The 11,701-nt window shown below is 47.0% G+C and overlaps 1 protein-coding gene across 1 annotated transcript; it reads left to right on the forward strand.

The window, feature by feature from the left end:
• Positions 1–5,207: 5,207 nt before the first annotated feature.
• On the forward strand, positions 5,208–8,869 carry LOC124658027 (peroxidase 17-like). The gene is made up of 3 exons (XM_047196476.1): positions 5,208–5,503; positions 5,599–5,790; positions 8,018–8,869. The coding sequence occupies exons 1-3, from the start codon at positions 5,282–5,284 to the stop codon at positions 8,636–8,638; spliced, it is 1,035 nt and encodes a 344-aa protein (XP_047052432.1). The 5' UTR covers positions 5,208–5,281; the 3' UTR covers positions 8,639–8,869.
• Positions 8,870–11,701: the final 2,832 nt, after the last annotated feature.

An 11,701-nucleotide genomic window follows, 5' to 3' on the forward strand; every position in this document is an offset into this window, starting at 1 on the left:
CACGCCGGAAGGCTATCTCTGCCGCCGGCGTGCGGATCAATGGAGAAGCCGCGAATCCCTCACAGTAAACCCACTCGATCGGAAGGCTGGAGGACCTCCATCGTTCCGCCCGAACCGACGGCGCCGACAGGGGCGGGGATTGGGTTCACTTAAAGTTTGACTCGCAGCTGCAGCCTCCTCCTTACGGCGAGTGAAACGACGGACCGGTGGCGGCGCTGGCGCTGAAGGAACCGTCCGCCGTCTGCGTCATCCACGGCCAGTCCCAAACGAGTCCAGTGGAAAATTGGGGCTTTCCGGCTGGCGACCCTCTCTTCAGAACCAGCGCTCTGGGAGGGCGCGGCGGCAGATTAGAATGGGCTCGAGCCTACATAAAAATGATAAACGTGTGGATCTGGGTATGCATATTTCAAATCTCCAAATTTCAACAGATTTTTTTGTGAGTAGCCTACAATATAAAGAATTTCATATTACAATTTTACATTCTAGTAAGTTGCTTCATTTACTATGTCCAGATTTATTTTTAGATATTTTTGAAATAAATATGTATGATTTTCGTTTTTTTTAAACAGGAGTATTGGTGCCGAAGAGTCAAAAACAATTTTCGTTTGATTGTTCCTATATACAGCTAAATTGGGTACAACTATACTTCAGCATGCACCAAGGTGCGTAGAACCACCGATAACATAAGGAACTACATACATCATCTAATTTATAGTCTTCCATATACAACTCAATTGGGAAAAAATGAACAAACTATCGGAACCTACACCATGGCCCGCCTAACAACATGTGGATCTTCATGCAAAAGGAGTGTGTCTACGCTCTACCATCCATCTAATTTCAAAGTTGAGATAAGAACAAGACAAAATTCGCAGCATAGAATCGATCGTAGAATCGAAGGGAATCTAGGCCCTACATGGGGATTGGGGATGTGCCATGTGGTGGACCCGAGGGAACGAAAATAGAAATCTCTTAAACAAATTCACATATTCCTGTAGTTTATCTGGATCTTCCAAAACCAACATTGTCTCACTCTTCTCAAAGTTAATCTTCAAGCATGACATACATTCAAAAATATATAGCAATAATTTCAAATTTCTGGCACCCTCCATGTCATCTTATAGCAGAAGAATTGTGTCATCTGCATACTGGAGAATAGCTACACCATGTTCCACCAAGTTATCAGCCAAGCCTTTCAACAGTCCATTTCTCTATGCAGAAACTATCATTTTGGATAAACTATTGGCAGCCATTTTAAACAGGAAGGGAGCAAAAGGATCCCCCTGTCTAACACCTTTGAAACTACCAAAGTATGGTCGCACTGTGCCATTGATCTTAACACTAAGAGTACCTTTGGTGACAGATTCCCTAATCCAAACAATCCATTTGTTGCTGAAACCTTTTTGTCTACAACAATCAATCAAGAAATTCCAGTTAACTTTGTCATAAGCTTTTTCAAAGTCAATTTTCAAAATCACTCCTTGTTTATTTTTGCTCTTGGACTCCCTCAACACTTCTTGCAACATCATTACACCATCAGTGATAAATCTCCCTTTTATGAATGCATCCTGGCAAGGATGGATCAATTTGTTCATGATAGGCTCCACCCTGACAGTCATAGCTTTTGTGAAAATTTTGAATAACACTTGAAACAGGCAGATAGGTCTATATTTCTGGATAATTTCAGCACCATCACATTTTGGGATAAGGGTAATAATCCCATAGTTGATTCTCTCGAGGTTGATTTGATGATTATGGAAATCATTGAACATTCTCATGATATCATTTTCCACAATCCCCCAGCAGTGTTGATAAAATTCCACTGGGATGCCATCAGGGCCAGCAACTTTGTTTCTCTCCATTTGTTCAATCACCTGATGTATTTCCTTTGCAGTAAAAGGAATATCCTAGAGTTCCCTATTAGCTTCATCCAGTTTTTCATTTTCTTCCCAGATATTATCCTCCAATATCACTCCAGCATCTATTACTGGGCCAAACAATTTCTTATAAAAATCTGTAGCATGTTCCACCAAGGCAGGTGTTCCCTTGATATCATTAGAACCATCCTTCAGAGAAAACATGGTCCTCTTCCTTTTTCTTCCATTAGCAACTCTATGAAAGAAACTAGTATTGTTGTCTCCCTGTAGCAGCCATTGTTCTTTAGATCTTTGTGCCAAAAAGCTTCCTCTTTTTCTAGTAGCACCAGTATCTCCATTTGGATCTGTGATTTTCTGTGAGCTTGTGTGCCACATATGCAACCTTTCTCCTCTAAATCTTCCAGCTCCTCAAGTTCTTTTTGCAAATCTTGTTTTTTCTTCTTGTCTCTTCCTCTAATATTTGCTCCCCGGCCTTTCAAATAATTTTTTACTTTCTTCAGCTTAATTTGCACCAATTCCAGGGAATTCCAGGTATTGACAGGCTCTTTCCAAATCCTTTCAACCCTGCTTAAGAAATCCTCCTCCTTCAACCAACTTTTTTTCAAATCTAAAGGATCTGCTTCTCTGCTCCCTATCTTCCAAGGTATCCAGAATAATTGGGTTGTGATTAGAAATGTCTCTAGAGATTATATGTACATTAACCAGAGGGAATAGATTTTCACATTCACTATTCATCAGAAATCTGTCAAGCTTTTCCAAGGTAGGATTTGCATGATTGTTGGAACAGGTGAATTGTCCTCCAGACATATCAATCTCTCTAAGTTCATAGGTGTTGATAATAGCATTGAACAAACTTGACCATTTGCTTCTCCTCATCTCCTTGTTTTTTCAGAAGGAAATCTAAGAATATTAAAGTCACCATCTATCAGCAAAGGCAACCTCTGAACACTGCAGATGTTCCCCAATTCCACTAGGAAATCCTTCTTGTCTGCCTCCTGTGCAGCACCATAAACTAACACCAGATTCCATCTCTTCTGTAACTTCAAGTCTTGTAGAGCCACCTTGATACAATATCTCCCCATCACAGTATCAATAATATCAAATCTGGAAACCTTGAAACCACCCAAAACACCACCAGCCTTTCCTACAGATGGGATCGATTTCCAGGAGAATTGATTCACAGGATCAATTCTTCTGAAAAAGGAGGGAGAATAGTTCCTTTTGATGGTTTCCTGTAAGCCAATAAAATCAAGATGTTGTTCACTGATTAAATCTGCCAAGAAGATACTCATACCTTTCTTCCCCACACTTCTGCAGTTCAAGGTTGCTCCTATCATAAATACTTGGGATTTTCCTCGTGAACCCTTCTTGTCGATGACCAGACCCCTCTACCCCTCAAACTCTACAAAAATTGAAGGATGCAAACCTCGTGATACAGAGAGAGAGAGAGAGAGAGAGCGAGAGAGATACGAAGGGGAAGGATTTTCACCCCCATGCGCGCATCCAACCATCCTTCTCACGCCACGCACGCTATGGGCTAGATCCCTCGGGTGGGAACTGGTCGAGACGACCATGCCCGCGGGAGACATGGATTAGATGATCAAACGGCTGGTAATCGATGGGTCGGCAAGAAAGCTGGCCAGCTCACTTGGGACTAGTATTGCCCTGAAAACTGTCCTCGGATCCGGGGACGAAGAAATCAACCTAGTCAGACGGTGCGTGATGACAAAACCTAGCACGTCTTTTTTAACATGCTAAGAGCATCTCCAACAGACGCTGTAAATTGCGGCCGCGCTAAAAAAACCGTCGATTTAGCGCGCCGAAGGCAAAAAACAGCGCTCCAACAGATGCTGTAAAACGGAGCGCGCGGAAATTTTTTAGCGCAGGGCGCCGTATTGCGCTATCTTGTGCGGCAAATATACTCGCGCAGGTTGCGGCCGCGCCGCAAAGTCCAATTCACGCGCGACGCTCCAACCGTCCCGAAACTTCACTCGCGCGGACGGAGGCGCCGCCGGTTGGCGTGGATGTGCCGCCATGGCTTGGTCCGCCCCCGCCTAGCCTTGCTTCGATGGCATGAACTCCGCCGGCCGCCGCGCCCGGAGCTCCGCCTCGCCTGCACCCGGCTCGACGACGGCGAGGGTTGCCCGCACCTGCCTTGCTCCCGCGCGCCCGCCGCCTCGCCTCGCCGGAGCTCGCGTCTCGCCCCGCTCCCGGCTCGACGATGGCGAGGGCTGCCCGCACCTCGCCTTTCTCCCCGCGCGCCCGCCGCCTCGCCCGCCGGGAGCTCCGCCTCCCCTGCTCCGGCTCGACTACGCCGAGGGCTGCCCGCACCTCGTCTTGCTCCCCGTGCGCCCGCCGCCTCGCCCTGCTCCGGCTCGATGGCGAGGACGGGACATCGGCGCCGATGATGCCGCACGGCCTAGCTACCTAGCTACCTTGCAACAACGTCGATTTGATTTCTTGCAACAGAGACAGCGGCGGGTAGTACCGTCTCGATTTGATCCGTTGCAACACCGTCGGGAGCGGTTCCGGTAGATCGGCTAGCTTCCTTGAGGTTGATCTCACGATTGATTTGTTCCGATTTGTTCTTGTGAAGAGGGCAGGTGCGCTTGTACCGGAATCGCACGGATCTAGAAATTATGTTGATTTTCGGTCTATTTGTTTGGTCCTGTTTGATCTTCTTTTCATACATATATGTGGAAAAAGGTGTTGTTGGCGCTGTATTTTAACGCGTCCGGTAAGCGCTGCGCGACGCGCGCTGCAAAATACAGCATCCGGTGAAGCTGTCGCCTGCGTCGCGCTCTAAAAGTGAATACACCGCGCTGCAAACCGATTTTACAGCGTCAAATTTTAGAGCCTCTGTTGGAGATGCTCTAATCACTCCACACTCCCAGTTTTCTTCCCTCCCTTGACGGCACGTGAATGGATGGATACGCACGCACTGCTACTCCCGATGGGCGAGGATAAACATGGTATGACTACGAGCACAAGGGTGGTTCTAGCCTCGACGCGTGGCGCCAGTCCCACAGCGCGCGTCGGGAGACGAGGCCGAAAAGTCCAAGTCAATGCTCCCCTTTCCCCAGCCAAACAAACAGCCGGGGAGCCGGCCGTGCCATCCTATCAATCAGCCACTATCAGCGAGCACCACCCCGCCGGATATTTTTGACGGCACCGGACCGGACGGCCCACCCACGCCACGACTCGACACACACCGCATCGCCGCACGCACCACCACTGGCTGCGCCGCGCCCGCGCCCAGCCGCCCGTGTGGCCGTGTCCCCTTTATAGCTACCGGCGTCGTCTACCACTACCAGTACGGCAGAGCAGAGCAGAATCTCCTACCCAGACCACCCCGTCTCTCTCTCTCTCCCCTTCAACTCCTGCTCTGCCCCCGGCCCTTCGCCATGCCGCTCCCCCGCTTCGGCCGCCTGCTCCTCGCCGTCGCCGCGTGCCTCGCGTGCGCGCTCGCCGACGCGGCCCCGAGGGAGCTAAAGGTCGGCTACTACGCCAAGACCTGCCCGGGCGCCGAGTACGTGGTGCGGGAGGCCATGGCGCGCGCGCTCAAGCGCGAGGCCCGCAGCGTCGCCTCCGTCATGCGCCTCCAGTTCCACGACTGCTTCGTCAACGTGAGCGCGCGCGCGATCCCTCTCCCTCCGTCCCTGCTTTGCGCGCGCATGATCGAGCGATCCCGTCTCTGACCGGTGGTTTCCTCTCGTGGCAGGGGTGCGACGGGTCGGTGCTGATGGACGCGACGCCCACCATGCCGGGCGAGAAGGAGGCGCTCTCCAACATCAACTCGCTCCGCTCCTTCGAGGTCGTCGACCAGGTCAAGGCCGCCGTCGAGGACCACTGCCCCGGCGTCGTATCCTGCGCCGACATCATCATCATGGCCTCACGCGACGCCGTCGTCCTGGTACGTACGAACGCCCCAGCTCCAGTAACACGACGATTCTCTCCCTAGCTTCTCTCGCGCACGAGACGACGCGGCGACGATGCCGATGCGCACGCGAGCTTTTATTATTCTCCTGCCTGCCTAGCGTTTCCCGTTTCCTGCGCAATTGATCTCCCGGCGACCGGCCGGCGGTTTCGGTTCCGGAATCCAGAGTCACCCCCGGTCTTTCAAAACGAAAAACGGAGAGCAAAACATTAGTACGAGTAGTAGTTCAAAATTGGCTTGATTAATGCTTTTCTCGTCCAGTAGTAGCACTGCTGCTTGGTCGACGGCGCTCACTGTGGCAGGCCAGCTTTTTTCGTCGCGAGGCGACTACGTGTGGTCAGCGTCCCTCCCACGCACCGTCATCCCCCTTGACATTTTTCCACTTCGTTGGTCCAGACTCCAGAGGCTCCTGCACTATATGCATGGACGGCCCAATCAGTGACTGAGAATCGCTCCATTACCTTCCAACTGACTTTACTCCTCTACGGCCATTTTTTTTTGTCAAGTTGTGAGTCCAGAAACGCGGGAAAAACACGGAAAATTAGCTTCTGCATTAAATGTTTTAATGTCATTAACCTCTACCTATGTTTGGTGGAAAGTACTCCATACGTCCAAAAAAAAAATGTTGCATGTATTTTTTTAGTAGTAAATGGGAAGGAGGGAGTAACACTGAATTCATATTAATATAATTATTTATATAATTGATTAAATTTTACAAAATTTAACTTTGACAAAATATTATATGCAACATAATTTAAGATGGAGGGAGTACGTTTAAAGTATTTTAACAATATGAAATCAAGTACTACCGTAGATATAAATACTCATGCCCAAGTGTATGTATGTCTCGAGCGTATCTCCAGATCATCAATTTGACAAATATATACTCCCTTTGTTCATGAATATAAGACCACATTATTTTCCGTGTCAAACTTTGACCAATGATTTAGTCAACCAAATATAAGTAATACTACAGTATGTCATTTAGAAATATACAATTGAAAAGTTCATTGAAATGTGCACTCGATGTTATAGTTTTAAATTACATGCAACTTATATTTAGTTGACCCAATTATTAGTTAATGTTTGCCTCAAAAAAATAGCTTTGTACTAAATTGTACACCACGAAAATATACAGTTAGAAACTATAACATCTAAAGTTCCTAATAATTATGTTTTGTAATATACGGAGTATATTTTATACTTATTATGTTTGTTAAATTAATGATTGAGAGATACACGCATGACCTACACACCAAGACCGAGGTAGTACTTCATGATGTGACTAAATGTTGTGGTATGAATACTTCAGTATCTCTAAAAAATGTGTTATTTGTTAAGCATTGGAAAAAAAAACAACCCCGAACACTTTTTCTGAAAATAGAGTATTCCTAGCCTAGGCATTTAGATATTACTATCATTTTGTAATACTTCAAATTTAAAAATACCAAGATGCCAAACTAGGCCGGCCGCAAATGCTGGTTTGACAGGGACGGCAGCATGTGTGCCCTTGCTCCCCGTAACCACCACACTGCGGCACTGAACAAGATGAGGCAGAATGGCGTCAGCGTCACCCTCCTCCATCCTGCACACTGCACCTGCACATGACTCCCCGTAGGCAGGCAGGCGCATTGAACGAGGCCGGCCGGAAATGACCACGCGAGGTGGGCTCGACGACGGAAGCGCCAACGGCACGGGCTACAGCTATAGGAACCCTGGACGCTCTCGTGCCGACACACAGCTATAGAGCATCGAGGCTGGGCCTGCGTCGATCGTCGATTGGGGATCCTTTGCCCTTCCTTCTCTCGCACGCTCCTGTCGGATCAGAAGACGATAGTGATGCTGCGGGCTCGTTTTGGTACTTGGCCTGCTTCCTTGTTCGTTTGCGCGTGTGTCGCCATGCCAGCCATACCTTTTTTCTCCCCTCCTCTGAGATTCCTGGTGCTTGATTGCTGCAGGTGATGGCGATGCTACTACCGGCATAGTATTTCATTTTCGTTTCGAATTAGTGGTCTGTGTTTAACTTTAAGCCATTGCTTGACGGCTCAAATGCTCTGCCATAATTAAACACTGCGCCATTACTCATGAGCCTTGATTTTCATTAGTAATTCCATCAGCAATTAAGCTCTGAGTGCGCCAAGCTTTGACTGACAATGGAGCCAGTACGCTGACTTAGCTCGACTCTGACGTTTTTCTCCCGCAGACCGGCGGGCCGCACTGGGACGTGAAGCTGGGGCGGGAGGACAGCCTGACGGCGAGCCAGGAGGACTCGGACAACATCATGCCGAGCCCGCGCGCCAACGCCACGGCGCTCATCCGCCTCTTCGCCGGCCTCGGCCTCAGCGTCATGGACCTCGTCGCGCTCTCGGGCTCCCACTCCATCGGCGAGGCGCGCTGCTTCTCCATCATGTTCCGCCTCTACAACCAGTCGGGCTCCGGCCGGCCCGACCCGCACCTGGACCCGGCCTTCCGGACCACGCTCGACGCGCTCTGCCCCCTCACCGGCGACCAGAACGTCAGCGCCGGCATGGACGCCACCCCCGTCGTCTTCGACAACCAGTACTTCAAGGACCTCGTCGCCCTCCGCGGCTTCCTCAACTCCGACCAGACGCTCTTCTCCGACAACCCTTTTACGCAGGCCATGGTGAAGCGGTTCAGCGAGGACCAGGACGCATTCTTCAGGGCATTCGCCGACGGGATGGTCAAGATGGGCGACCTCCAGAACCCCAGGAAGGGGGAGATTCGGGCCAACTGCCGCGTCCGAAACGGCTCCCCGCCTCCGCTCAAGAACCACGCAGCGCATTTCCGGCTGCTCGACTTCTGATTCATCTCCGCTAGGCCCTGTAGGTGGGTGTCTCACGAGCGCTCTCATGTCTCCGGGAGAGTGATCGATATGTTTAACATAGGTTTGGTTGGGGCTCGCAGTTCTGTGCTAAGATCGGTTTGAGGTCTACCTACTGCTTATTGCTAATTGTTGAGGAATAATACAGAAAATCGAGGCCTCCTGGTACTGATAGCCAAAGGCTCAATCAATCAAGCATTGCTTCTTTGTTCACTCCCCAGAAGTTTTTTTTTATGTTGCTTTGTTCATTCTCCAAAGGTTAACTACTTCCCAAATGCCTCTTGCCCTCGATCCTTCCAAGATCATTTTAACACATCCCTTGCCAAAACTTTCATCGTTATAAGTAGAGTACTCACTACCAAGCACCCAGAAGAACAGTTCCAAGAAATCATCAGCACGTAACAAGGATTGTCTCATTGTTGATTATCTACAGGCTAAGGGCATCTCCACCAGTATTTTGAACACCATTTTTTTTTGGTCTATTTAGGTCGAGCCGCGGACACAAATTCAGCTGTGTCCTCTCCTTACCTTTTTGGGTCGGGTGTTAGATCCAAAGGCCAGACCCATTTGGTCCGCGCTACCTTTTGCATTCTTATTCGCTTATCAACCCTTGGCACAAATGAATGGAAAACATAGGTTTGATCGTGTCGCGGTTCTGTCCTACTTAAGAATGGTTTCAGATCTAGTTGTTGTTTATTCCTAATTGTTGAGGAATAATATAGAAAACTCGAGGCTTCTGCCACTGATAGCCAAAGGCTAAACTAAGGATTGCTTCTCTGTTGATTCTCCAAAGGTTAACTACTTCCCAAATGCCTCTAGCCCTCGGACCCTAGGTGCTTCTAAGACCAATTTCACAAATTAATTGCTTAAAATAACCACTTTTAAGATCAAAATTACCAAATGGCACCAATTTAAGTTTTTGGAGCAGAAATCTGTCACTTTTTCTGGAGATTTTTACCAAATGCACTAGAGATGAGTTGGCGCTCAAATTGAGGCCCGCCCACCAAAATGATGAGAAATGGGGAGATGGTGCACGGACAATGTTGTTATGAGCCGATGACAAATATAACCATTTGACCTCGTGTTCTCGTCTCAATTTGTTCTTCGCCGCCAACATGCTTAGTTGTCACGACAGCGAAAGATCTAGTGGATCGCACCTAGGCGATGGGAGTTATTCCTTCCCCTAATTTGCAGTCTGGGGTTAGGGTTAGGAGGGTTTCTGATTTAGATTTCTTTCGATTTTTCTTTTGAGCCGCCAATTCTTGCTTTTCTGGATTGATTTGTAGTTCTCTAACGTAGACTAGTTCAATCTTGAACCCTCATTATGTGGGGTTGCTGCTGATTTGACTAAGGTTTGTCGCATGCACAACGTTGCGACGAAGAAATTGGTTGCTTTTCGAGGAACAAACACATGCAGACGGTTTTACACATAAGAATGTAAGTGCTTGTTACAGTATTTGTTAGGGATTTGTGCATATGGTATGTGTACCTGTGAAGCCACCTGGTTCGGGTGCCATTGAGAAGAATTGAGAGAATGAAGTGCTTTATTGATTAGGATTGTTGGCTATTTATAGTAGCCGAACAGTCGGATTACATGTCGGTTCATTTACATGCGTCTGTTCAGACGGGACGCAACTTTTCACAATGCACAGCGATTGGACAAAAATCTAACTGCTAGGTAGTTATACAAGGGAAATCTTAACTGCTATATTAGCCTAGATCTAACGCTAATATTTCCTAACACTCCCCCTTGGACAACGCTGTATTATAATCTTCATTGTCTTGATAATCTTCACATATCTAGAGTGATGGAAAATCTTTGTAAGATCCTAATGATTCTCGATCTTGAATAACTGACTTTTCTTGACCTTGTAGAGTTGATATTCTCCAACGAATCCTGTAAAATTATAAGGAGAAAATATAGGAATCCGATATACCGTTGGTATAATAATTGTATCATTTAAACCTCTATGAGAAATCCGTTGAAGAACTCATAAGGAAATAGTACATTATATTATTATCGGATGATAAATACTAAGTTCAGTCTTGGGAAATTTCTCCCCCTGAATTTTGCAAATTTCTAAGTCGTCTCATACCAATGCCATGAATGCATTTTTGAAATGCAGCTGCTGGTAAAGACTTAGTGAACAAATCTGCAAGATTGTCACAAGATTTTGTTTGCAAAATATTTATTTCTCCATTTTTTCTGTAATTCATGAGGAAAGAACAGCTTTGGAGCAATATGTTTTGTGATATTACTTTTAATATATCCCATATGCATTTGAGCAACACATGCAGCATTATCTTCATAGATAATAGTTGGTGATTCTAATGAACCTATGCCGCATGAGGTCTGGATATGATTAATCACTCTGCGAAGCCATACACACTCACATGAAGCTTCATATAATGCAATTATTTCAGAGTGGTTAGTGGAAGTTGCTACTAGAGTCTGTTTAGTTGACTTCCATGAGATAGTAGTTCCACCGAATAAAAATAAAAATCCAGTTTGTGATCTAGCATTATGGGGATCAGAAAGATAGCCGGCATCAGTATAGCCAGTCAAAGTCATATCTTGATTCTTCTTATAGAATAAACCAAGATCTTTGGTACCTTGTAAATACCTGAAGATATTCTTCACTCCAGCCCAATGGCGTTTTGTTGGAGCTGCACTATGTCTAGCCGATAAATTTACTCGCGAAGGCAATATCTGGCCTAGTACAATTAGCAAGGTACATTAGTGCTCCTATCGCACTAAGGTATGGAAACTCAGGTCCCAATACTTCTTCGTTATCATCCCTAGGTCTAAAAGGATCCTTTTCTGTATCAAGGGATCTAACGACCATGGGTGTTTTGGATGGATATGATTTATCCATATTGAATTTTTCCAAAACTTTCTGAATATATGCGGGCTGATAAACGAGTATTCCCGAGGGAAGATGCTCAAGTTGTAAACCTAAGCAGAATTTGGTTTTTCCCAAATCCTTCATCTCAAACTCCGTCATTAAATGATTGCGTGCTACAGATATATCTGCCGCGTTACCA

This window comes from Lolium rigidum, chromosome 5 (assembly GCF_022539505.1).
Source record: "Lolium rigidum isolate FL_2022 chromosome 5, APGP_CSIRO_Lrig_0.1, whole genome shotgun sequence".
In the NCBI taxonomy this organism is placed as follows: Eukaryota; Viridiplantae; Streptophyta; class Magnoliopsida; order Poales; family Poaceae; genus Lolium; species Lolium rigidum.